Source organism: Mesocricetus auratus, unplaced genomic scaffold (genome assembly GCF_017639785.1).
Source record: "Mesocricetus auratus isolate SY011 unplaced genomic scaffold, BCM_Maur_2.0 Super-Scaffold_100007, whole genome shotgun sequence".
Taxonomy (NCBI): domain Eukaryota; kingdom Metazoa; phylum Chordata; class Mammalia; order Rodentia; family Cricetidae; genus Mesocricetus; species Mesocricetus auratus.
Genome location: NW_024429191.1, coordinates 75,232,463 through 75,257,892, shown reverse-complemented (window position 1 = coordinate 75,257,892; position 25,430 = coordinate 75,232,463). Strand labels below are relative to the sequence as shown.

General features: G+C 51.6%; 1 protein-coding gene across 4 annotated transcripts in view; it reads right to left on the bottom strand.

Moving 5' to 3' along the window:
• Arhgap23 (Rho GTPase activating protein 23) overlaps positions 1-25,430 on the bottom strand; it is a 96,266-nt gene that overhangs the window by 66,317 nt on the left and 4,519 nt on the right. For 3 of the 4 annotated variants that reach the window (XM_040749601.1, XM_040749602.1, XM_040749606.1), the window contains exon 1: positions 18,412-18,550. The exons of the other annotated variant lie outside the window; for it this stretch is intronic. In XM_040749601.1, the coding sequence (XP_040605535.1) occupies positions 18,412-18,474 (63 nt within the window). In that variant the 5' untranslated portion in view covers positions 18,475-18,550. Of the gene's footprint in view, positions 1-18,411; positions 18,551-25,430 lie in introns of those variants that run through there. 4 annotated transcript variants of the gene reach the window in all.

The following is a 25,430-nucleotide window of genomic DNA, read 5'->3' as shown; positions in this document are numbered from 1 at the left end:
GCCTCCTGGGCCTCCTCCACCCTTTAGCCCCGTTCCCATCCCAGTTCCCAGCTTCAGTAGAGCAGAGGCCCCTCCTGACAGGCCCTAACAGGCCAAGTTGACAAGCAGGCCAGGCAAGCTGCAGCTCCCGGCCCCTCCATTGACACACCATGAGCAGCAGCCAGGAGCTTGGGACCCTGTGCTGCTCTAGGCAGCTAAGACTAGGCGATTCAAAAGTCTTCCTGGCCTATGCTGTGTCTCTCAAACCACTGTGCCCAGGTTGGGGTGGTCTGTGGACACACCAGCCCCGCCCCCCTCAAAGTGGGTCACAGCCAAGAAAGCCTAGAGCAAGGGCAGAGAAGCATGTTCCATGCCTGACATCCAATCTGTGAAGGAGGGACAGGGACAGTCCCATACAGGGGTTAGCACATGAGCCTGGAGTCCTCGATGAAAAATGGAGGTGGACAGAAACTTTCACCCAAGGGAGGTTGGGAAAATTAAGTCAACTAAAGAAAGTCTTAGCTGGGTATGGCAGTACATACCTGTCACCTCAACACTCGGCAGGCAGGAGGACAGTGTGGGGCTAGCCTGATCTATACAGTGAGTGCCAAGCCACACATGCCTACACAGGGAGACAATTTAGAAAATTAAGAGTCTCAGTGGGGGCCCAGAGCACTGCAGGAGTTTGAAATTCAAGTTGTTTAATAACCAGACATGTAGATACTTAGCTACGTTTGCACAAAACATAGTGGCACAGCACACACTCTCAGAGCTAGGCACTCCACTGCACAGAGTGGTGCCACGGTCCCGCCCACAACTGGCTTTTTGTTTGTTTTGAGACAAGGTTTCTCTGTGTAACCACTCTGACTGTCCTAGAACTCCCTCTGTAGACCAGACTGGCCTCGAACTCACAGAGATCCACATGCCTCCGAGTGCTGGGATTAAAGGTGTGAGCCACCCCACCATCACCCTGGCTGACTAGAGGTTTTTATGGGCTGAGAAACACTGACTTCCCTCACGGTGGGTGGGGGGGACACAGACAGGGACGGGACACAGACCGGGCTTCTAGGCCCTTTGGGAATGAGCAATATGAGTCCCAACGTGGAGGCTGCTCCCAGCAGATGAGGAACAGGGAAAAGGTGCCAGGCTGGCAGACTACCCCCCAGCGGGAGAGCTGTCACCAGCCTCGGTGACGCCAAGGGAGAGGGGCCCAAAGACAGAGTCTTTGCTCATGGTGGGAAATGAGCACTTATAAAAGAGGGTGAGTCTGGAGTCAGCCACAAAGTAAACACCCAGGCCATTGCCAAGGCAACCACAGGCAGTGTGGGACAGGGCCCACGAAGTCCCCTCCACCCTGATCCACTCCACCCAGATGCTCCTGGGCTGTCTTAGGTCTTCTGAGGGTCCTTTCTGGCTATACCTCCTCGACTCAAACTGTCAGCTCCTGAGAGTGATGGCTTTTGCTTCACAGCCATGTTGGGGTCTCTGAAGACCAGACCAGCATCTATTTCTCTGTCCCTAGGGAAAGGAGAAAGAGACTGCCTCAGGGTACCACTACAGCCCCCCTAAGAATGAAGGCCACTGTTTTTCAGAAATGGATTTGCCCTGGACAGCCTTTGTCCAGGGTAGACTTTCAGAAATTCTTAGGCTGGAGTGAGAGCTCAGTCAGTAAAGTACTCATCCTGCAAGCATGAGGACCTGAGTTCAAGCTCAAAGAACTTAAAAAAAAGTCCAGATGTGGCAGTGTGTTCTTATAATCCCAGTACTGGAGAAATTAGAGACAGATGGATCCCTTGGAGTTTACTGATCAGCCAGCCTTAGCCTACTCTTTGAACTCCAGGAAAATGAGAGATCCTGTCTCACAGACAGACAGACAGAGACACAAAACAAAGTCTAAGGCTAGAGAGATGGATGGCTGAGCGTTAAAGCACTTGCTACTCTTGCAAAGAACTTTAGTTCAGCTCCCACCACCCACATGGTGGCTCACAACTCCAGTTCCAATTCAGGATCTGACATCCAGAGTCACTGGGCACACATGTGTTGCACATACTAATACACATGAAATAAGCTGTCCTGGAACTTACTATGTAGACATAGATAGGCTGGCCTGGAACTCAGAGATACACCTACTTCTGCCTCCCAAGTGCTGGGACTAAAGGGATGTATCATCATACCAGGCAAATAAATAAACTTTTTAAAATAAAACAATTTAAAAAACAACTAGGAATGGCAGCCAAAGTTTTCTTCTAGCCTCTACACAAACGCATGCACAAGTGCGCCTAGACACACACGTGTGTGGGCACACACACACACACACAAACACACACACACACACTTTATGGCAGGAATGTTATCCCAGCATTCAAGAGGTAAAAACAGGGAGATCAGAAGTTGAGGCCAACTTCTGGTACTTGAGACTCTGTGCGAGAGTGGTAGGGGAGGGAGAGGGTCATGTGGATGCTCAGAAAGAATGTGGGGAAACTGAAGTAGAGGGAATATATATATCTTATATGTCATAACTAACATATATATCTTTTTTATAAATTCGTTTTTAAAGCATTTATTTATTATGTATACAGTGTTCTGTCTGCATGTATGCCTGCAGGCCAGAAGAGGGCACCAGACTACATTACAGATAGTTGTGAGCCACCATGTGGTTGCTGGGAATTGAACTCAGGACCCCTGGAAGAGCAGCCAGTGCTCTCAACCTCTTAGCCATCTCTCCAGCCCCAACACATATATCTTTTTTTTTTTTTTTTTTTTTTTTTGGTTTTTCGAGACAGGGTTTCTCTGTGGCTTTGGAGGCTGTCCTGGAACTCGCTTGGTAGTCCAGGCTGGTCTCGAACTCACAGAGATCCTCCTGCCTCTGCCTCCCGAGTGCTGGGATTAAAGGTGTGCGCCACCAACACCCGGCCCACATATATCTTATATGTTATATATTACATATATAATGCAGCTGATGAGGGGAACAGTATGAAGCTTCCATCACAGTCTCAGTTCCACTTCTGAGCATAAACTCAAAAGCACAGGGAGCACTATATTCACATGTTCACAACAGCATTCCTAGCCAGCCGTGTTGGCTCCCAGCACCCATATCAGGTGGCAACTTCAGTTAGAACTGACACCTCTGGCCTCCGTGGGCACTTGCACTCACATGTACATGTCTACACCCCACACAGACACATAGACATGATTTTTAAAAACTCTTAAAAATGTAGTTGGGGAGGTGACTGCACAGACCTTTAATCCTAGCACTCAGGAGGCAGGAGCAGGCGAATCTCTGTGAGTTCAAGGTGTGTGCCACCTCTGACAGACTGGGGCAAATGTTAGCAGCAGCTGGAATGAAACACCCCTTATATCTGGAGCAGGTGGCCTAGGATGCTGTATACACCTGGCCTAGAAGGCCCCTAGCCTGGGTGGCCTAGGCCTGGATAAGCACCTGGGGATCCAGACAGGAGCTCCACACTGAGGAAGCTTCTGGGCTGCCAGGGACCCTGACACACACGGAAAGGCCCTGCTATTGATGGGATCCTTTCCCTTGGAAAACAAACCAATGGCCCCGACACTCTTCTCAGCCCAGCCCCATGCAGAGGTAGTGGGACTGTTGAAGAAGTTTCTGGCACAGTGTGGGACTCCTGTCTGAGATGGAACCTTACAGAGCACACCCATCTGGGCTAAGCCCCAGTGAGCCCACCGTCACCTGTAACATACACAAGGGTGTGCCCACAAAGGTCCATCCCTGTCTTTGCCTGCTGCAAGGATCCTAACTGCACACACACTGCAGTTTGTCAGTGCCACAGCCAGCAGAGCCCCCTGCTGGCTCACGCATGTCACCACATCAGCTCACCTCACTTGGAAATGAAAGGGACAGGGTGTATCATTCCAGTGGCCTGTCCCCCACCCTGCATTCTCCAGGACTCTCAGCCTCAACTGGCTGAGGCAAAATCCTGTCCCGTCCCGTCCCGTTCCCCCCCCCCACACACACACAGAAAAATTCCTTACAGGAGAAAAGGTTTTCTAAGGGACAAATCATGTAAAACCTTTGGTCCGGGAGTACCAAGGAGGCCTAATTCCCTCTCCTGAAGAGACTGAGACTCCAGTCAGTCATTCCTGTCCTGAAGGCAGGAGCTGCCTGAAGTAGCTCTTCTTTGTGATCATCTCACCCATCCGTCCCGGGACAGCTCATTGGAGACAGACTGGAAACTCAGTGTGAGTCACCCCTCCATGCCTGCCCCCACCCCCAGTTCTTCCTGTTGTCTTTCCACCTGGGCAGAGACAACAGGTGCACTCACTGGTTTCTTGAGGGCAGAGGGACAGCTCAATTCCAGTCCAGTTGAGACCACATTCCCTCAGAGGGCAGGTTTCAGCAGATTCCTCACATTTCCCCCAGGGCATATGGGGTTCTCTGCAAGAAGAGGCTCTTAGCCTCTCCTCTGAAACCACCCACCCCCTCACCTTAGCCCTGCCCAACCTGCCCAGGCTGCTTCTGTATTCCCTCTTATGCTGGTTCTACCTCTGAGCAGAACGTCTCCCTGGTCTAGTCTGTGCCACGGTACAAACAGCCTGAGTCGTTGAGGGGATGGTCAGGGTTATAATGGCAAATGCCCTCCACTGTGCTCCTGACTATGCCAGAGTTGGGAGAGCTTCTAGGTTGGAGACCAGTGGTCAGAAAGGGACAGAGGGCATCTCCTATGTCCAGACCCTCACCTTCAGTCAGCCCGGCTCTGCCCTCAGATGTGTAGCCACAGGCACAACAGAAGCAGATGGCAGGCTCCCTGCACACACAGCACCTTGGGAACCTGAATGCTGCCACCCATCACCACCTTGTTCCCTGACCAAGGCCACAGCTGGATAGAGAATTTTACACACAACCACGGGACACTGAGGGGGGCGGACAGAAGGCTGGGAGAAAACGTCCACCCCAGCATTCAAGAAGGGACACCTGAATTAGCACCACATTCACTTCGGTCCTTTTCTAGGTAACATCACGGTTGTTGATGAAATTCACACAGGTCTTCTTTGTTCAGCAAAGTGACTGGGAAGGCATTCTAGGAACAGATAGGTGGGAGGTGTGACCACCCAACCTTCTGCCACCATTGGGGTGAGCCCTGCCACCCTAAGGCCAGTGAGCCATCCACTTCCCAGCCTTCCCTGCTCTGGGCTGCTTGGCGCTCCCTCTGGGAGGTCAGTCTAGGAGATAATATTTTGGCTATCAGGCCCTGGAGGACACACCTCCAACCTCCACACACCACACCCCCTTCCCTGTTCTCCAGTCACCCCGGCCTCTGGCCTCCTTCCAGTTCCCGTGAGCACCCTGCACCCTCCCAGCATGAACCACTACAAACCGTGTTTGGAATGTTCAGTGGCCTTCAGCTCCCTCCCTGCTTCCCCAACCCTCAGTCAAATTCACTCCTACCCACCTTGGAGCTTCCAGCATTAATGTCTGGCAACACACCAGCTCTGGGTGGCTCTGCTGGTAAAGGGAATTGCAACCAAGACTGAGGACTTGAGTTTAATCCCTGGGACCCACATGATAGAAGGAGAGAGCTGACCCACAAGCTAGCCAGCCTCTGACCTTCACATGTGTCCTTCCATGCCACACAAAATAGATGTTCTTTTAAAGTTACTTCTTCACACACACACTGCCTTGTGCTCAGTGCCAGGTCTCTGGGCACCTCCTCAAGGGATGTCTGTTTATGAGGCTAGTGTGACCTACATCCCCTTAGCTGTGGGTCCCGGAAGGTCAGGACAGTGTCTGCTTTGAAGGGAAGTATGCAGCCTAGGCTGACAGCATCGTGATGCTTCTGAACGGGGCAGAAGGGTGTGTGTGTGTGTGTGTGAAGAATGCTCTCATTGCCTGGCTGTGGTGGTGCATGCATTTAATCCCAGCACTCGGGAAGACAGAGGCAGATAGATCTCTGTGAGTTCCAGACCACCCTGGTCTACAGAGTTAAGTTCCAGGACAGCCAGAGCTACACAAAGAAACCCTGTCTCAAAAAGGTGTGGGGAGCCAGGAGGTGGTGGTGCATGCCTTTAGTCCCAGCACTTGGGAGGCAGAGGCAGGCAGATCTCTGTGAGTTCGAGACCAGCCTGGTCTACAAAGTGAGTTCCAGGACAGCATCCAAAGCCACAGAGAAACCCTGTCTCGAAAAACAAAACAAAACAAAAAGTGTGGGGGAGCTGGAGAGATGGCTTGTCAATTAAGAGCACTGGCTGCTCTTCCAAAGGACCTGGGTTCAATTCCCAGCACCCACATGGTATCTTACAACTGTCTGCAACACCAGTTCCAGGGGATCTGACACCCTCACACATACATACATACAGACAAAACTCCAATGTACATAAAAACAAATAAATCTTTTAAAAAATATTAAAAAAGAAGAATGCTCTTATCACTGGGGTGTCTACTTCTGTCCCCTGGGGGCCCACCTGGGACAGAGACTGCTTCAGATCTTTTTATTGTTTTCTTTGAGACAGGGTTCCATGTAGCCCAGGTTGCCTCACACTGTGTAGTAGCAAAGGGTGGCTTTGAACTTCTGGTCCTCATGCCTCTAGCCCTCAAGTATTGGGGGGAATACAGGTTTGTGCTACCACACCCATGCTTCCACTCTTTGTTCTGTCTTGGTGGGAACAACCAAAAGTGGGAGCGTTGAAGTCCAGGGTAAGGGGGGGACAGGGCACACAGACACAGACAGGAAGTCTGCGTTCATCCTCTGTAGCCACGCCTTGTCCTCACATTCGGTGCTCCAGCCTCCAGCTTCCTCACCTGGTCTCAAACACAGCACCCACCCATCTCTGCCACAGTCCCGTCTCCTTCCCACGACTCCTGACTGTCCTCCCCATCCTCACGGCAACCTGGCAGCTGAAGGGTGACCCATGTCTGTCAGATTCCTGCCAAGAACATCTATCTCCCTCCGCAAGCCAAGCCTAGGCTCTTGGCCACGTCATCTCAAGCCTCATCTCTACTATCGCTAAGTCTTCTAGGCCCAGAACAAAGGGACAGCTGCTGTGGGCCCTTCGTTTCCTTATGTGTACAGACTACCAGGAGGCAGCTGAGACGTCAGATAATTGTAGAAGGGCTGAAGGGATAAGGTGGAAGAGCAGGGAGGAGGAGGGGACAGGGGAAGGCAGAGAGGGACGGTCCAGCCAGATGTGAGGAGCGACAAATATGCGAAGTACGCCTGCCCCGGAGCTATGAATAGTGCAGCCAGCCTACCAGCCGGGTCGCTGTCCCCGCCCCGCCCCACGGAACAAACTGCACCGGGCCTGAAACGAGGTGAGCGCCCAAGGGGCTGAAGCGACTTCTGCTGGCAGATGAGCCCTGAACATGAGGAGGGGCGTGGTCATGCAAATTAGGACAGCAGGCACCTCTGATTGGTGGGTCCCTGCCTATCGGAAGCTTGCGCGGAACCGTCACTCTACCTAAGGCAGCGCCCATAAGCCGGAGGCTGTGTCTCCCAAGCCTGTAGGCCCCTTAGGGTCATCATCAGTCGGCAGTCACCTCAGAGCGGAATCTCAAAGATGCCACGGGGCAGCTGGAGACCTCCCATTCCTATCACTGCCCAAATAAGGCTCTGCCTCCTTAAGACGCCATCCCTCACTGCCTTAGCCCCAGGTCAGCCTCGCTTTCTTGGAGCTTCCAAGTCTGAGCTCACAAACAGCTGAGCACTTAGGAAATGACATGTAAACCAGTCCCTGTCCCAGAGGTATACACATTAAGCTTAAGGACAAGAGAATCCATCTGTGGCCCTACCCTGGCCCCTGTTTGTCCCCAAACAATTCAAATATCAGGGACATAAGCTAGGACAATGGAAAGGTTATCACCAAGCGGGGCTCACCCTGGCTGGGCTCAGTCTCCACTGTGTATCCTGTCTCATCATTTCCCTCTCCAAGCCTCCATCTCCTCAGCTGTAAGGGGCTCCTGCAGAGGTTCAGCTGAACGCCTGGCATCTAGGAGCTGCTCAGCAAGTTTTAGTTCAGCAAGCCCCAAAGGAGCTGCAGGAATTAAAAGCAGTCCAATTTTATAAAGATCAAAGAAGTAGACATGCAATAAACAAAGCAGATGTGGACACAGGGATCAAAAAAATGCCTAAGCTGGGGATGCCTCTGTCCCAGAATTGGAGATGGGTGTGGAGGACAGGGATCACTGAGAGAAAACTCAAGGCCTGGGAAACATAGAGTTCCAGGCAAGATTGGACAACTTAGTGAGACTCTGTTTCAAAAAACAAAACAAAAACAATGGGCTGAAGAGATGGCTCAGTGATTAAGAGTACCAGCTGCTCTTCCAGAGGACCTGGGTTCAATTCCTAGCACCCACATGGCAGGTTACAACCATATAGAATTCCAGTTCCAGAGCATTCAATTCCCTCTTCTGACCTCCTCAGGAAACACACACACACACACACACACACACACACACACACACACACACACACACACACACACACACAGGAGGAAGAGGAAGAAAATAAGATAGCTTAGTTTAGGGGCTGGAGCTGCAGCTTGGTGGTAAGTCCCTTCATCTTAGCCATAGGTTTGGAATTAGACCAGTGAAACAAAGTTGGTCATATAACTAAGTCCCATTGCAACCTTACCAGCAACCGTTTTCATCTTTTTTGTTTTGTTTTGCTCTTTGAAACAAGGTCTTACCAATACAGCCTTGGCTAACCTGAACCTCTCTCAGTAGACCAGCCTGGCCTTGAACTCACAGAGATCTGCCTGCCTCTGCCTCCAAATGCTGGTGATGTGCACTATCGCTGAAGTAAGTAATAAAAGCACCACCATGCAAGGTCACTCAGGATCTAAATTGAAAACTGGGCTTTTCTAGATCCTTCAGTGCCTTTAGTCCCCCTTTCTGTGTCTGCTCCACATTGTTCCTTTGGTCTGCCTGGGTCCTTTTTAACACTGGTAATTTAGGAAAGGGGGCCATGGGAACATTCTGGACTAGCGGGTAATAGAGATGGGAATCTCACAAGCCATGTTTATAAAATCTTAGTGGAGCCTTTTTGTCTGGCTTTTGGGCAACAGGAAACACAGACAAGAAACCCCTTGAGGGCAGGGCTGTGTGGAGCCTAGGGTGCTTACAAGTAATGATCACCCCCCAAATGAAAGCTGGTTTGCTTGGAGATCTGGCCACTGCCCAATTGTTCCCAAGCACCAAGCCTCCTGTGCTGCCCCAGGCTGTAGTCAGGGGGAGGACAAGAGGAATACTATGCCAGCCATGCCTGGGAATGTCCTTGGCAGCCCCAAGCCATGCCTGGTCCCTCAGATAAGCTTATCCCTAGCACTGAGGGACCTGGGTCTCTGAGACCCAATGCAGGAGGCAAAAGCTGTGGGGGAGGAAGTGAAATGACTCTCTCACCCAGCCTGGGTGACCCATCCCATTTCTCCCTTCTTGTACGCCTGCCCACCCTCAGCTGTCCACACAACTCCCCTAGGTGCAGGAAGGCACAGGGGCCCAGCGCCAAGGTCTCATTAGCGCTAATGAGAGCTCAGCTGTGTAGATGCCAGCTCAAGATATAGGGAGCAACAAAGGGAGCCCCATCCCCTCTGGGAGAGGAACCTGAGGCCACACCTCCAGAAGACTTCTCAAGTCCAAGTGAGGACAGTTTACACCACTGATGACACTTTCAGAGAACTTTGTCACCGGGAAGTTTCAATGTGTGACCGTCAGAGCACGCTTACACAGTCAAACCTCCTACAGGTTACTAGGCAGTGTGACCTGGTGGACTGTCCCTGTGCCTCACATGGCCACATAGTAAGTATGCAAAGAGAGATAGCATAGCATCCGGGTGGGGCAGGCAGCTTACCTGGCTGGACAGATCAAGTGTCCCCTGTCTACTGCTCAGTTCCAATCCTTAGTGTCCCTTCCTGAGTAAACCTTGGGAACCCTACTCCTTTATCTGGATGTCATCCTTCCTTCCTTCCTTTCTCCCCTCCCTCCTTCCCTCCCTCCTCCCTTCCTTCCTTCCATCCTTCCTTCCTTCCTTCTGTGAGTTTGAGTTTGAGGCCTCACAGAGATGGAGCTGAACTCCAGTCTCCCTGGAGTTCTGGAATACAGGCATGCACTCACTACCATACCCATGAAGCTCTGAGGATTGAACCAAGTACTCTACCACTGAGCTAGCCCTTTTGTCTTCATTTTAATTTCAAGACAGAGTATCAACTAAGCTGCTCAGGCAGGCCTTGAATTTGTGATCCTTCTGCCTTAACCTCCTGTGTCACCGGACATCAGTTCTTGTTTGTCCTCTCTGCCTCTAGACTTCTTCTTCTTCTTCTTCTTCTTCTTCTTCTTCTTCTTCTTCTTCTTCTTCTTCTTCTTCTTCTTCTTCTTCTTCGTCTTCTTCTTCTTCTTCGTCTTCTTCTTCGTCTTTTTTTTGTTTTTTTTTTGTTTGTTTGTTTGTTTTGATTTTTCAAGACAGGGTTTCTCTGTGGCTTTGGAGGCTGTCCTGGAACTTGCTCTGTAGAGCAGGCTGGTCTCGAACTCACAGAGATCCGTCTGCCTCTGCCTCCCGAGTGCTGGGATTAGAGGCGTGCGCCACCAACGCCCAGCTGCCTCTAGTCTTCTTAGCCTGCCTTTTCTCTAGGCTTCAGTTTCCCTAAAGGAAAGCTGGGGAGACAGGAAAGGGTACCCTTTCTAATTGACTGTTTCTCTCTCCTCCCTCCTGCTTTCCCCCCTGTGCAGAACCATCACTGTCTCCTCATTGATAAGGAGAACTCTGGTGAAGCACAGGGGTCTCCACTCAGAGGTGGGGGGTCTCTAGCCTTCTAGAGACTCTACGGAGCAGGAAGTCTTGTGGCCCAGATCCTCACTCCACCCCTCCATGTACTCCAGGTCCTGCACCCCCACCCTGGTTTCCGAAGTAGTGGTGGGGATTAACAAGGAAGAAGACCATGCTTGTATGGGAGCCCAGTGTAGACAGAATCAAACCGCTGACTGAAAGAAGTCCTTCCCCAAATTGGCAGCCCTGCTTGTCACTGAGACCCTAGTACTTGCCCGCCCACGTGGCTCCTACACGTCCTCCAGCCCACCACATTCCTGGGGCCAGGCCTCCTGCCCTATGTCCCTTTACTCAGTCTGCCCAAGTTCTCTCTCTTCCCAGGGATACAGGCTGGGTTTTGAAAGGGTCACTTCAAAGAGGACAGACAGCCTGTGGAGAACCCAGCCAGACCCAAGCTGGCTCCTCCGCCAGATTCCTGGCAGCTGTCGACAAAGGCTCCACTGTTTCCCCCGACACCCCGACGCCCCCAAATGCACTGGGCATAAGGCTTTCTTTCCCCAGTTCCACCCCTACAGGCCAGACTCTGCTACAGGGAGCAGTTAGGGCCCCTCTACATGAGAGCCTGTGTTGGTGAACCAGGGACTCTTCCCCTCCCTTGGCACTCAAACCCAGGATGATCAGGTAGTGTCTAGGACCAGAGGTCCCGGTACCTCCCTGCTCCTGGGTTACCCAGTCTTTCTGGCTCTGCAATGGCCTCCACCTTCTCCAGCCTACTTAATACTCATACCAGGCCTTCCACGCAGCCTGCCAGGGATACCTGGTCTGTGAGATGCCACTTAGCCCCAACCATAGTGGCCAGCCTTTAATACTCCTTCCAGACCAGGCATCTGGCCTCAGTCTTAGTCTCCAGTGAGCACGAGTCCAGGAAACAGTTCTTTTACTACTGTAACACACCATGGATCTCCAAGTAGAGCCCCCAGGGGGTTTTGTGCTGACCTTTAACTCAATGCCAGAATTATCACTAGTCCTCATCATTGCCCACCGGGGCTTGGATACCTCCAGTGACGGAGACCTCACTGCTTCCCCGGAAGCTCACTTCCTCTTCAGATAACTCTGACCATAAATGTTTTGTTTTTTTGTCTGTTTATGATGGTGTCTTATGTAGCCCAGGACAGCCTCAAACACATTATGGAGCCAAGGATGATCTTCAACTTCTGACCCTCTTGCCTCCACATCCTAAGTGCTGCGATTATATGCCTGCACCACCATGCCTGATAAATACAATGCTGGGATCAAACCCAGGGCCAGTGCATGCTAGGCAAGTGTTCTACCATCTGAATTGTATCTCGGTTCCTTTGTTTAGGGTTTGGGGTTTTTTGTTTATTTGCTTGCTTAGTTGGTTTTATTCACTTCTGAAACAGGGTTCTCATCCTGTAGCCCAGTCTGTTCTGGAATTCACAGTGTAATCACTGTTGACTCTGAACTGGCGGCAAGTCTCCTGCCTCCCATCACCAGGGCTTGGATTGCCACCATTGATCATTATTTGCCTATCAGTGGCAGCTGCCAATAGAAACTGATTCCACTCACTGAGACCCCTCAGTAAAGCTGACGGATTGTATTTGAGGTCATAAAATGGAGGTCAAGAGCTAGGGTATAGCTCAGTCACAAAGTGCTTGCCTAGCACATGTAAGCTTCAAATTCAAGCCTCAAGTTCACATCAAAGAGAAAACAGAGGCTGGTGTCCAAAGCCACACAGTAAAGATGGGGTAGAGTTAAAATGAGAACTAAGAAGGGTAAGGCCCAACCCACACACACTCAACCACAGGGTGCTCCAGACTCCCAAGGGCCTGCAGGGGCATACCAGGCCCAGGCCCCAGGCCCTCGTCTCCCAGGGCTGGTCTGTTGGGTCAGAAGGTAGAATCTCCCAGTGCGTGGGTCCCTATGAGCAGATGAAGCTGTAGCCTGGGGGTGGGGCCTAACTGACTAATGCTAATTCAGACCAGGAAAAGAAGAACAGAAAGGTGGCCCAGCAGCCCAGCTATGGAAGGGTCGAAGGAAGCTGGAGATGTCCCTGGGCCCAAGGTTTAGGACAGATGCAAGCTGGAATCCAACACCTGTTGCTTGAGAGATGAACAGTTGATAATAGCCAGGCTGGATGATAGAGGACTGTAGTCCCAGGGCTGACGCACGCACGCACAAGGATGGACGTTGAAGGCCTGGCCTGACTACGGAGAGAATCAAGGCCCGCCTCCTTAACTTAGCAAGATCATGACTTAAAGTCAAAAAGTAAAGGGGCTGCTCTTCCAGAGGACCTAAGTTTGATTCCCAGCACCCACATTGTGGCTCACAACTGTCCATAATTCCAGTTCCAGACATAGATGCAAGCAAAACACCCATACACATAACGTAATAAAAATAAAAATTTTTAAAAGTGCCAGATGAGCCGGGCATTGGTGGTGTACGCCTTTAATCCCAGCACTCGGGAGGCAGAGGCAGGCGGATCTCTGTGAGTTTGAGGCTGGGCTGGACCGACAGCCTCTAAAACAATACAGAGAAACCCTGTCTCGTAAAACCAAAAAAAAAAAAAAAAAAAAAAGTGCCAGATGGTGGTGGTGCACACCTTTAATCCCAACCCTCGGGAGGCAGAGGCAGGCAGATATCTGTGAGTTCAAGGCAGCCTGGTCTACAAAGCGAGTTCCAGGACAGCCAGAACTACACAGAGAAACCCTGTCTCGAGAAACCAAAACTAAATAAAGTAAAAACAGGGCCTAGGCATATAGATTAGGAGAGAGCACTCATCTCAAACGTACAAGGATCAGGTTCAAATCTCAGTTCTAAATTGGGTGTGGTGGCTGCCTTTAATCCCAGCATTAAGGAGGCAGAGGCAGGAGAATAAGAATTGACAGTAATGGGCTGGCCATAGAATACTTAGGCAGCGTACACTTATATCAATGCTGAGCACTAAAAGTGAAAAAAAAAGTTAAGATCTAAGACAGGCCTTGTCCCAGATACACTCAGACCACCCTCCAACTTGATAAGAACAAAACTTGCCACTGTCTGAGCTAAACACCTCAGGGCTGGGATGAAATGCAGACCTTTTGAAGGCCTGTTTTTCAGTACCTTCCCCTCAGAACTCTGGGAAATGAAAAGCCAAGTGAGAGCAAGAGAAGCCAGGAGCTTTGCTGGCAGTGGCACCTGGAAGCTTTGGAGGGCAGTGGTAACAGGAAACCCTCGGAGACTTTCCCCTTCCTCCCTAGATTTAGCTCAGGCACTCAGTGCAGACAACACAGCAATACTCCCAGCCTGTCTTCCTGAGACCCTAACCCCACCTATGTGCAAAGGATGGCTTACAGGATTCTGAGGGTTTGTCACACATTGTCTCACCATTCATGAATCCAGTTAGTCAGTCAGCCAGTCAACAAATATTCACTGGGTTCTGGCTAGGTGCCAGACTGTGTGGTAACAGACATGACACCTTTAGGCCACTGGAATGAGGTTAAGAGATTGGTCAGTTCCTTAGCTCCATCACTCATTGCGTGACTGTAGGAAGTCGTGGGATCCTTGTGTCAACTGAGATAGCAGTAACATGCCTGCCCAGCACTGAACACCATGGAGAGATCTGATATTTTCTTGCCTTTGAATAGCTCTAGTCTGATGGGAAGACTGACAGGCGTCCTATCCCAATGTCAGGGAGAGAGCTAGGCCCAGGTCACACTGGAAGACCAGTGGGGGAGGCTTCTGGCTTGCACTCTGCAAACATTTATGGAGGGCTGCCTTGTGCCAGGCTCTGTGCTGGGGATACAGATGAGCAGGACACATTGTGCACTCGTCCCTGCCACACCCCCAGGACTCAGTCCCAGAGGCTAGCACGGATGGGATGGGGGGGGACACAGCACCATGGACACAAACCCTGGGAGCCTGGGGCTCAGAGGGACCTAAGTTCTCATCTGCCACTCACTGTGTGGGAGGCATGACACAGTCCAGCATCCTTTTGGCTTCAGCACGAGAAGGTGAACAAGAAAGGCCCTTCGTTTTGACCACTCTGACAGGTAACGAAAACCCCCTCCCTAGGGCTCTAACTCTACCCATAGCCAAAGCCAAGACCATCTGGGCCTGATGTCTCCGAGATGTGGAGAAGACACTCTCCCGGCACAGCCTGGCACTGCCCTGTTGATGTACTGGCACAATTTCATGAGAAACAGGGGCCTATATCTGAAGGCGGGTTGTTTGGAGGGGGGATGAGCATGGGGAGAGGCAGTGCCAGCTCCCACAGGCCCTATTCATGACAGAGTCCGGTGGCAGAGCAGGATAATTAAGACCAGGCTTTGTCTAAATCCCTGACCAAGCCAATACCTCACCTTTGAACCCCTGCAGCAAGCAGGGGAGGGCTGATGCTGCCACTAGAAGGAAAACACCAATGAACTGCACAGGCCTGGAGTGCTGGGGGCCGGCCTGGGGAGGCGGGGCGGAAGCTAAAGACCTGCCAACAAACACCGAGGGACACCTGAGGCCAGGCCTCCCTGAGGACCAACACAGACAAGTGAGCAAGCTCCAATCCAGCAGCTGGAGGATTCCATGTGGACTCTACCAAATGGACACAGATTCAAGGGAGGGTGGCGGCTGGGCAGTGAGGGCCAGCCATGACTCTAGAACCCAGTGGCTCAGCTCCTTCCTCCCCAACTCTGTTCTGTCTCTGTCTCTCTGATTTATTTATTTATTATGCATACCATGTTGTGTCTGCATGCCAGAAGGCACTAGATCCCATTATAGATGGCTGTGAGCCACCATATCGTGGTTTCTGGGATTGAACTCATGACTCTGAAAGAACAGCCATGCTCTTAACCTCTGAGCCATCTCTCCAGCCCTCAACTCTGTTCTTTATGAACAATGCAGCTTTGGCCACGATATTATTTCACTGTGCCTCAGTGTCCTCAACTGTAAGATGGGACAATGACAGGTAGTACCAACTTCGAGGTGGTAATGTGACAATTAAAAGAATGAGCTATACAAATCCTGATCCAAATCTTAGCTATCACCGAGGAGGCTGACATAAGAAGAGACTCTGGCTCAAAAAAAACTCTAGGCCGGGCGTTGGTGGCGCACGCCTTTAATCCCAGCATTCGGGAGGCAGAAACAGGCGGATCTTTGTGAGTTCAAGACCAGCCTGGTCTATAAGAGCTAGTTCCAGGACAGCCTCCAAAGCCACAGAGAAACCCTGTCTCGAAAAAACAAAACAAAACAAAAAACAAAAAAAACTCTATCACTAATTTATATGTTCATTTGAATATATTTGCATGCTCTCTGGATCTCTCTAGATATCTGCATTAGAATCCAGCATCACAGGAGTCCACCTACTGGAGGATTTATCCCTGTCCCATGCATGCTCCAGGATGCTCTGGGGTGCTGCAGCTCACAAACCTGTCCCTGGAAGTTCTTCTGAATAGGTAGCCCCAATCTCTCACCCCAACACTTAGTCCAGTCATCTGTTCTGTAGTCTATTTTTGGGATATATGGTTTTTTGAGACAGGGTTTCTCTGTGTAACAGTCCTGGCTGTCCTGGCATCTTTTGTAGACCAGGCTGGCCTCAAACTCACAGAGATCGACCTGCCTCTGCCTTCTGAGTGCTGGGATTAAAGGTGTGCACCACCACCCAGCCTATCATTATTATAGACAGTGTCTCTTTATGTAGCTCTGGCTGTCCTAGAATTCCCTATGTAGACCAGGCCAGTCTTGAACTCAGAGATCTGCCTGCCTCTGCCTCTGCCTCTGCCTCTGCTGAGATTAAAGACACCACCACACCCAGCCATAGTCTGCCTTTTAACCTTACACAAGTTTCAAAGTGTCCTCGCAACGACAGGTGAAGCAGCCTATAGCCCACTCCCACCTGTCCCTGCTCTGAAATACCACACCCAGCTCTGCCAACCTGACTGCATCCTTTTGTCACGAGTTCAGGGTTGCCCTAAGAGAGGACACAGAAGGCCTTATCCACACTAACCACACAAAAGGGTTGTTCCCCAGGTCCAGTTGGGAACCACACAGCCTGTCCCACCTCAGCAGTATACAAGTTTTCTTCCTAATAACCCTCCCCCCAAAAAAACCTTTATTTCATGGCCTAACCACCACCAGGTTCCTACCGACAATGCTACCATACCTTTAGGTCAGACCCTATCTGTAACATAGGCACTAACATTGCCAGGCATGGTCCTGCATACCTCTAGTCCCAGCACTGGGGAGGCAGAGGCAGGTGGATGAATCTCTGAGTTTGAGGCCAGCCTGGTCCACAGAGGGAGTTACAGGACAGCCAGGGTTACAGAGGGAAACACTGTCTGGAAAAGCTCAGCCAACTAACTAAATAAATAAAAACAGGCACTAACATTTTTACTGCACACTCACAGAGGACTTTGAGACCCTGGAATCTAGCATTGATTGGAGGGGATCCACAGCTCTCATAATTTGAAAGGAAACTACAGGGCCTTGGAGTTCCCAACCATCTGGGGGTGGATCCAACCACACTGTGCAATGGGAGAAAGCCGCCAGGGCTGGGGGCCTTTGGGCCAAGTTTGCAGGCCAAATGACTACTTCTACAGTAGAGATTCAAATCTCCTGCCGTCAGCGCTGGCCACTTTGGAAAATGAGGCTGTTGCCCTGGCAGAGGGGAGACCCATATGGGATCAAAGGCCACCCACCCACCAGTTGCCCACGGGGGTGGAGGGGCAGGGGTGGAGACAGTAAGGGGTCAGGGATGAAGTATGTGCTGTTTGTGGGGGGAGAATTGTAAGAACTCAAGCCTAATGACCTCCACTCCGCCCCCTGTCCATCCTGAATTTCAAGTTTATAATTAGGAAACACGCTGGCTGTAGGGAGGGGTAGAGAAGCCGACTGAGGGAGAACTTAATACATCCAGTTCAGACACCACAGTCTCCTAAAGAGTTTGCAAAGTCCATGCCCGCGGGACCAACACCCTACGGACAGGAGCCCGCTGGAGTGTCAGTTCTGGCCTTGACCCTCAAACTGGACCCCAGGGACTGTCTTTTCCAAATTCAGAAGAACTACGGGCCAGGCAGTGTTCAGCCCTTAGCTTCTGGGGAATGACTGAGCCAGACTCCAAGGCAGGGGACTGACCCTGTTGTGAAGGTAAAGGCCCCTCCCCAGCCTCAGCAGCTGGCACATGAAAGAACCCAAGCAGAGCAGCCCAGCGCTGAGTAATGCCCCTGGCACCCCGCTCCCGGACCCACCCACAGCCCGAGAGGGCAGAGGGGAGGGCCGGGCAGGGCTGGGGTCCCAGTCCCAAAGCCCCGGAGCCCGCAACGCTGTCCCACCCGAAGGGGCGAGCCGATGATGTCCCGCCCCAGAGCCCCTCCCCCACTCTCTGTGGCTCCAGCTGTGCGGGGGCCTCGCCAACGGAAAACGAAAACTCGGGCAGAGGAAACGGCGGCGGGCGCCCCGCCTGAAAATCCCGGACAAAAGGCGCGGGCCTCCCACCCCCGCTGCCCGGCCGCCCACAACCTGGCACCAGCACCGACTGGGTGGCCCCGGCCCGGTAGTCCATCGCCTGTCGGGGGCCCCTGCGCGGCGGCCGCCTCCAGCCCCTACCTAGCGCAGCTGTCCCTCCTGCCACTCCCCTGCAAGGACACCAAGCTCCCGCAGAGGTGCCCACCGACGGGGCGCAGTGACCCCAGCTCGGACGTTGCCCCTGGTCCCGCGCTCTCACCTGGGGGGGTCGGGGCTCCGGGCGCGGCGGGATCCCGACCAGGCAGAAGGCGACTCCATTCATCGGGCCGCAGTGGAAGCTCTGCGGCCAGGGCACTGTTGGGGGCACGGGCCGGGGCCCAGGGGGCGGGGGCCGGGAACAGAGGGGCGGGGCCCAAAGGGGACGGGCTCTATGTAGCCCCGCCTACCTACTCCCATCCCGCCCCACAAGCCACGCTCCACACCCGGCTCAGCCAGTAGCCCATCCACAAGCTACGCACAAAAGTAAAGGGAACCGAGACAGCGATCTACGCGGACCATGAAGCCAAGGGTCAGAAACGAACGTGGCCCAGAGACGAGTGCTCAGGGAAACTTCTGGAGAGTGGGCCTACAGGGGACATGCCCAGATAGATGTTGCACGGTGAGCACGGAAAGAGGATGAACCCAGTAATAGCACAAGGAAAGGCAGAGAGGGACAGAAACGTATCCAGAGGTCCAGAAAGCCTGTGAGTGGCGGAGACAGGATGAAGCGACCTCATCTCAGACAGGGAAAGATGGGACAAGGCTTGGGGCGGAGGCTCTAGGAACTGACGGAAGTTGAGGCACAACAGATGTGGTGTGAGGCATGCCCCCCCTTCCATCTAGAAAAAATCCCCTCCCCGGAAGAGGGGATACCACGAGGGCAGCAGAGTCAGGGCTGGAAGGGAGTTCTGACAGACGCCCCAGACTTTTGATGCCCATCGCAGAGAAGGCTGTGACTCAGACCTCAGGTCCTGCAGAGGCCCTAGAAGAGACACTCCCACCCCGCAGCTAAGCGTCCTGCTCCACTGGGAGCTAGCCTAACTCTTCAGGCAGGCCTGAGCCAGCCACACTTTCCCCAGTCCTCCACCGGAGCCTCACCCCACCCCCAGCTCACAGGCCCCCCCACAGTCCAGTGAGAACCAGTACCTCGGTCCTTCATTGAGCCGGGAAGTTCTTTTGCTATCTAACTCTCACTCTTCCTCTTCTCCGTCCTATGCTGACCTCTTCCTGAGCCTTCTTACAAGATTTTTTTATTTCTTTTGTTTACTTCTGGATCTTTCTCTTTCTTCTTTTATAGAATACGTTGTCCTAGCTGTCCTGGAACTTGCTCTGTTGACCCCACAGAATATTCACCTGCCTCTGCCTCCTGAATGCTGACAGCACACCCTGGCCCTGTTTGGGGTTTTCTTTTTTTTTTTTTTTTTTTTTTTTTGGTTTTTATGAGACAGAGTTTCTCTGTATTGTTTTGGAGGCTGTCGGTCCAGCCCGGCCTCGAACTCACAGAGATCCACCTGCCTCTGCCTCCCGAGTGCTGGGATTAAAGGTGTGCGCCACCACCACCCGGCTGGGGTTTTCTTTTGTATGACTTGGTTCGATGTTTTCGAGACAGGGTACTGCAGAGTGGCATTGACCCTTTTTCCTGCCTCAGTTTCCCGAGTACTGGGATAACAGTCATGAGACATCACACCTGACTCCTCCTTGCAACTTTAAAGTCTTCTGTATTCCTTTCCCCAGACGATGAGGTGGGGAAAAAAGCAGATGTCCCAAGAAACAGTCATTGATTCAGGGAAGGCAGGCAAAACGGAAGGAATAACTGTCCTCCAAAGATGCCAGTCCGTGAGCCAGGAGACCTCCTCCGGAGGCTTGCTTCACCACCACCACCATCAGGACTGACCCAAGCTAAACCCACCCCTTGCTACTTGTTCAGGCTCTCAAGAATGCGGATTGTGGGAAGGGAGACATCAGTCAGTCCGTCCCTCCTCCTGGGAGCCTGAAGGCCACTGATAGGTTCGCACTTTGTACTATAAGTCCGTGCACTTAAAAGGACTCTCTTTTAATGACCCCTCTAAGTCCTCTCACCCCATCAAGGTCAGATGCCAGAATTACCCCCTCCTCCTAAAAAGTCTCTCCTACCATCTAATTGTCACCCATCACAATGCCTGGATGGTCTGAGTTTCAACAGAGTACCACCAGCCCCTGCCGCTTCTGCCTGTAGCCCCACTGTTCCAAGGCATGTTGCCCCCCCCCCCGGCACAAGGATCCTTTCCTCCCAGAACAAAGGGTTGTCTCTGTAAAAAGAGCAGATTTGAGCTGAGGCTGTGGGGGTAGGGAGGAGGGTGGTGGCCCCTTGGGTGCCCCTGGCTCACTTTTTCCAGAGCCTGATGCCCTCAGACCCTACAGGAGGCAGTAAGAGGAAATGAGCTCACGCTGACCGGCAGGCCAATTCCTCCCTCCACAATGCACAGCACGGACCTCCGCCACCCCCTCCCACTTCCCAGAAAGTGCACTCTCCCCCACCCTGCTGCCCCTCCCACCTCTTCCTGCACCTTGACCTGCACCCCCTCCCGCCAGTCATTCCTATCCATCTCCTCGGGCCTTCTTCCCCTAATCGCCCCTCCCTGTCTATCGGGGCTCCCCATCCTCGGTCTCTGCATGACTCTCTCTCCATGTCCAGCCTTCTGCCTCAGGGCTCACTTTCTTTCTCATAGGCTCTTACTATGGGGTTTGGGATAAGTGCTCTCTCTCTGAGGGGATTATGGTCCTCATGGGGGATCCCCTTCATACTCATCTTACTGAACCCCTCCACCAGTCCAGTCATGGCTGTTGACCCAGAGTTTTACCCCATGAAGCAAGGGTCCTGCAAGGGTGTGGCAGGTGGCCCTGGGGATCTAGGGATCAGGGCCTGCTCCTTCCCTTCAGTGGCTTGACCTTCCTAAACCATGACTCTCGGGTGAGACCCCAAAGCAGCCGTGGAAGGCTGAAGAAACAAGAGGATGGCCGCAAGGAGCTGCCTCTGGTTCTGTGGGGCTTCATGGTTAAGCAGACCCGGATGAGGGGAATGGACGGAGAGGCTAGCTAGGGAGAAGGTTCCCCACGGACAAAGGCATGGAGGGCTCTGGTGGTATGTGGGCAGGGAGTGAGAGGAGGAGGGAGGAAGCAGGAGGAGTGAGAGACTCAGCTCAGACACTTAGGTTTTAGTCTTGAGGTAGCGGTATGTTTTGTTCCCTCTGGGACACAGAGAGGACCAGAATCAAGGACAGTAAGAAAGGAGGCTAGGACGCAGGGTGAGGAACGAATATCAGAGGCTTTGGAACTTTCTAAGCTGCCAGGTAAAGGGGAAGGAGATGGAAGAATCTAGAACAATTTCAAGGCTTAGACTACGAGACAGTTTATGTAGGATGGTCCCAGGACAGTGAAGAGATCTCGAGCTAATGCTTTAGTTAGCATTATGAAGGCCTTGCCAGGCATAGTATTTATTATTTTGTTTAATGGATAGGAAAACTAGGGTTCAACCAACTTAAATACATTTGTGGTTTTTGTGTGGTGCATGTGTATACTGTGTTCATGTGCAAGTGTGTGTGTGTATATGTGTGTGTGTGTATGTGTGTGTGTGTACACGTATATGTGGAACTGAGGCTGACATTGAACATCTTCCTCTACTCCCCACCTTGTTTCCTGAGAGAGGGTCTCTCACTGAACCCAGAACTCTGGGGATCCTCCTGTCTCTGCCTTCCTAGCCCTTGGATTACAGATGTGAGCTGCGCCCAGCTGCACCTAGTTCCATGGGCACTAGGGATCTGAACTCAGGTCTCCACACTTGCGTGGCAAGCACTTAACCAAGTCATTTCACCAGACTACTTTGCATTTGGCTTTTATTTTTAGACAGGTCCTCAACCTATAAGCACAGTCTAGCCTGGAGCTCACTAAGTAGCTGAGGCTGCCCTCGAACTCATGATCCACTTGTTTCACATTCTCAAATATAATCTCAAGGTTATAGGCATTCACTACCATCTAAGTATCACATGCAAATCCAATGGGGATTTGAATCCAGACATTTGTGCTCCAGAGTCCACATACTTTTTTTTTTTTTTTTTTTTTTTTTTTGCTTTTCAAGGGAGGTTTCTCTGTGTAGGCCCAGCTGCTTTGGAACTCGCTCTGTAGACCAGGCTGACCTCAAACTCACAGAGATCTGCCTGCCTCTGCCTCCTGAGTGCTGGAATTAAAGGCGTGCGCCACCAACACCCAGAGGGTCCACATCCTTAAGCCACACTTGGTGAATTACTCACTGGCTGATCAAATCATGGGTCTGGTTCTTCTACAGAAGACAGGCTTGAGATAGAGTCTTGATTGTGGAAGTCTAGAGAGATGTGGAAGTAGCTGAAGAGTCTCTAGAGAGACTAAGGAACGAGGTGACCACATGAAGGACAGTACCCGGAGGAACGCCAGCCTTTAGGGATGGGCAGAAGAGAAACACAAGCAAAAGGCGTTGCATGAAGGACAGTACCCGGAGGAACGCCAGCCTTTAGGGATGGGCAGAAGAGAAACACAAGCGAGAGGCATTGCATGGGCAGAGAGGACTCCTAGCAGATGGTGGGAGCCCACGGAGGTCAAACTGTTATACAGGCAGAGCTACAGGGAGGCAGGGGTGGGGTGGAGCAGGGCGCTTGACAACCCAACCCCAACCTTGGGGAAGGCCATCAGATGTTTGAGTGGGAAGATGAGAAAAATCAGATGAGAACAGGCACCTGAGATGGTCTGAGGGACAGGCAGCCCGAGCCAGGCATGGTGGCCCATGTCAGTGATCTCAGCACTTGGGAGGCCGAGGCAAGAGGATCACAAGTCAGAGGTCGTTGTGGTCTAGACAGCAAGCTTGAGGATAGCCTGGGATACATAATGAGACCCTGTCTCCAAAAAATAAGGAGTTGAGGGGGAGGAGCTGGAGGGATGGCTAGGCAATTAAAGTACCTGCTGCTTTTGCAGGAGATCCAGGTTTGGTTCCTAGCACCCATATAGCACCTCATAACCACCAGTAACTCTAGTTCCAGGGGCTTCTGTGGGTACCGGACACAAATGTGATACACATACACATATCCAGTAAAACACTCATCCACCTAACATAAAAATTAATAGCTAGGGCCGGGCAGTGGTGGTGCACACCTTTAATCCCAGTACTCAAGAGGCAGAAGCAGGTGAATCTCTGTGAGTTCAAGGTCAGCCTGGTCTAAAAAGCTACACAGAGAAACCCTGTCTCAAAAAACAAGTAAAAAAATAGCTGGGAATAGTAGTGTATACCTTTAATCCCACCACTGGAGGGGAAGAGGCAGGTGGATCTCTGTGAGTTCAAGGCTAGTGTGGCTACAGAGTGAATTCCAGGACAGCTAGAGCTGTTACACAAAGAAACCCTGTCTCAATAAATAAATCTTTAAAACATGTATTTTGGGCTGGAGAGATGACTCAGTTGCTAAGAACACTAGCTAGTCTTCCAGAAATACTGAATTCAATTCCCAGCAACCACATGATGGTTCACAACCATCTGTAATGAGATCCGATGCCCTCTTCTGGCCTGCAGGGACAAATGCAGACAGAAAACTATATACATAATAAATAAACAAATAAAAGAAAAAACATGCATTTTAAGGGTGACTAGAGAGATAGCTCAGCAGTTAAGGGCACACTTTTTTTTGCACTATTTTTTTGGGTTTTGTTTTATTTTTTTTATTTTTTGAGACAGGGTTTCTCTGTAACCTTGGTGCCTGACCTGGAACTCACTCTATAGACCAGGCAGGCCTCAAACTCACACAGCTCCACCTGCCTCTGCCTCCCTAGTGCTGAGTTCTGGGATTAAAGGCGTGTGCCACCACCACCACCACCCAGTTAGAGCAGTCACTTTTTCAGAGGACCGAGGTTCAGTTCCCAGTACCCACATGGTGACTCATAACCACCTACAACTATAGCTCAAGGGGATTTGATGCACTTTTCTGATCTCCACAGGGACCAGGCACACATAGTGCACAACATTCATGCAGGCAAAATACCCATGTGCATAAAATAAATATATCTTTAGAACACTGCTGCTGTTGTTGTTTTTAATATAGGGCCAAGCAAAATGGTGCAACAGGTTAAGGCACTTGCCTCCAAGGCTAATGCCTGAGCTTGGTCTCCAGAGCACTCATGGAGAAAAGCAAGAACAAACTTGTCTGTTGACCTTCACATGTGCACGGTGGCAGGTATGAATGCATGTGCGCACAGATAAACACACAAAAATCCATCAGTCAATAAGTGTCTTGTGAAAAACCAACAACATTCAAAGGCTGGAGAGATGGCTCAGTGTTTAAGAGCACTGGCTGCTCTTCCGGAGGATGCAGGTTCAGTTCCCTCTTCTGGCCTCTGAGGGCACCAGGCACACATGAGGTACACAGATACACATGCAGGCCAAACACCCATTCCCATAAAATATAATTAAAACTAAACCACACATTTGGAAACGTGCCCGGGAGAGACTGAGGGCACAGGAGCAGGTTGAATGGATGGATGGGAAGCACCCCCAGGACTGGACAGAGACCAGGAGGACAACACACGGCCAGCCACGGAATCCTCGGGGTTGGGCCTGGTCCTGAGTTGACAAGGAGTTTAAGAGTGTCATCAAAGGAACTCTGAGAAGAGATGCCAAGTCCCATTCACCAGGTCTGACTTTGAGGACAAGTACAGTCTCTGAATTTCTATCCCACCCTCTAAAAGGAGCCCTCTGTCTCTCATCTGGCTGTGAGTGAGAGAGTACGCAGGCGCACACATTTAACAACAGCTGTGAAGCACCTGGAGCTGTAAGGAGAGCACTCCACTCATGATACAGTTTCCCTTCCACCAAAAGCATCCTAAATTTCTTGGTGTGGTTGTATAATCTTCAATGCCGGCAGAACCTGAGGAGCCCTGTGAGTCCTGTGCCATCCCAGCCTACTTGTTTGTTCCAGGCCATCCTGCAGAGCACCCGGACTTAGTCAAACAGGGCAGAGTCCAGATTGCTTCCCCCTATGTAAGGAGCTCGCTGCAAATTGTGCCCCACTGCCTCAGAGGACAGACATATATCATCACCCCAGGAAAAGGTCAGGCAGAGTACTGAGTGCAAGTGTGGAGGATGTAGTTCAGTTGGTGGACTGCTCCCTGACACACATGAAGTCCTGGATTCCATCTTCTCAAGTAGGGTGTGGTAGTGCATGTCTGTAATCCCAGCTCTGGTAAAGT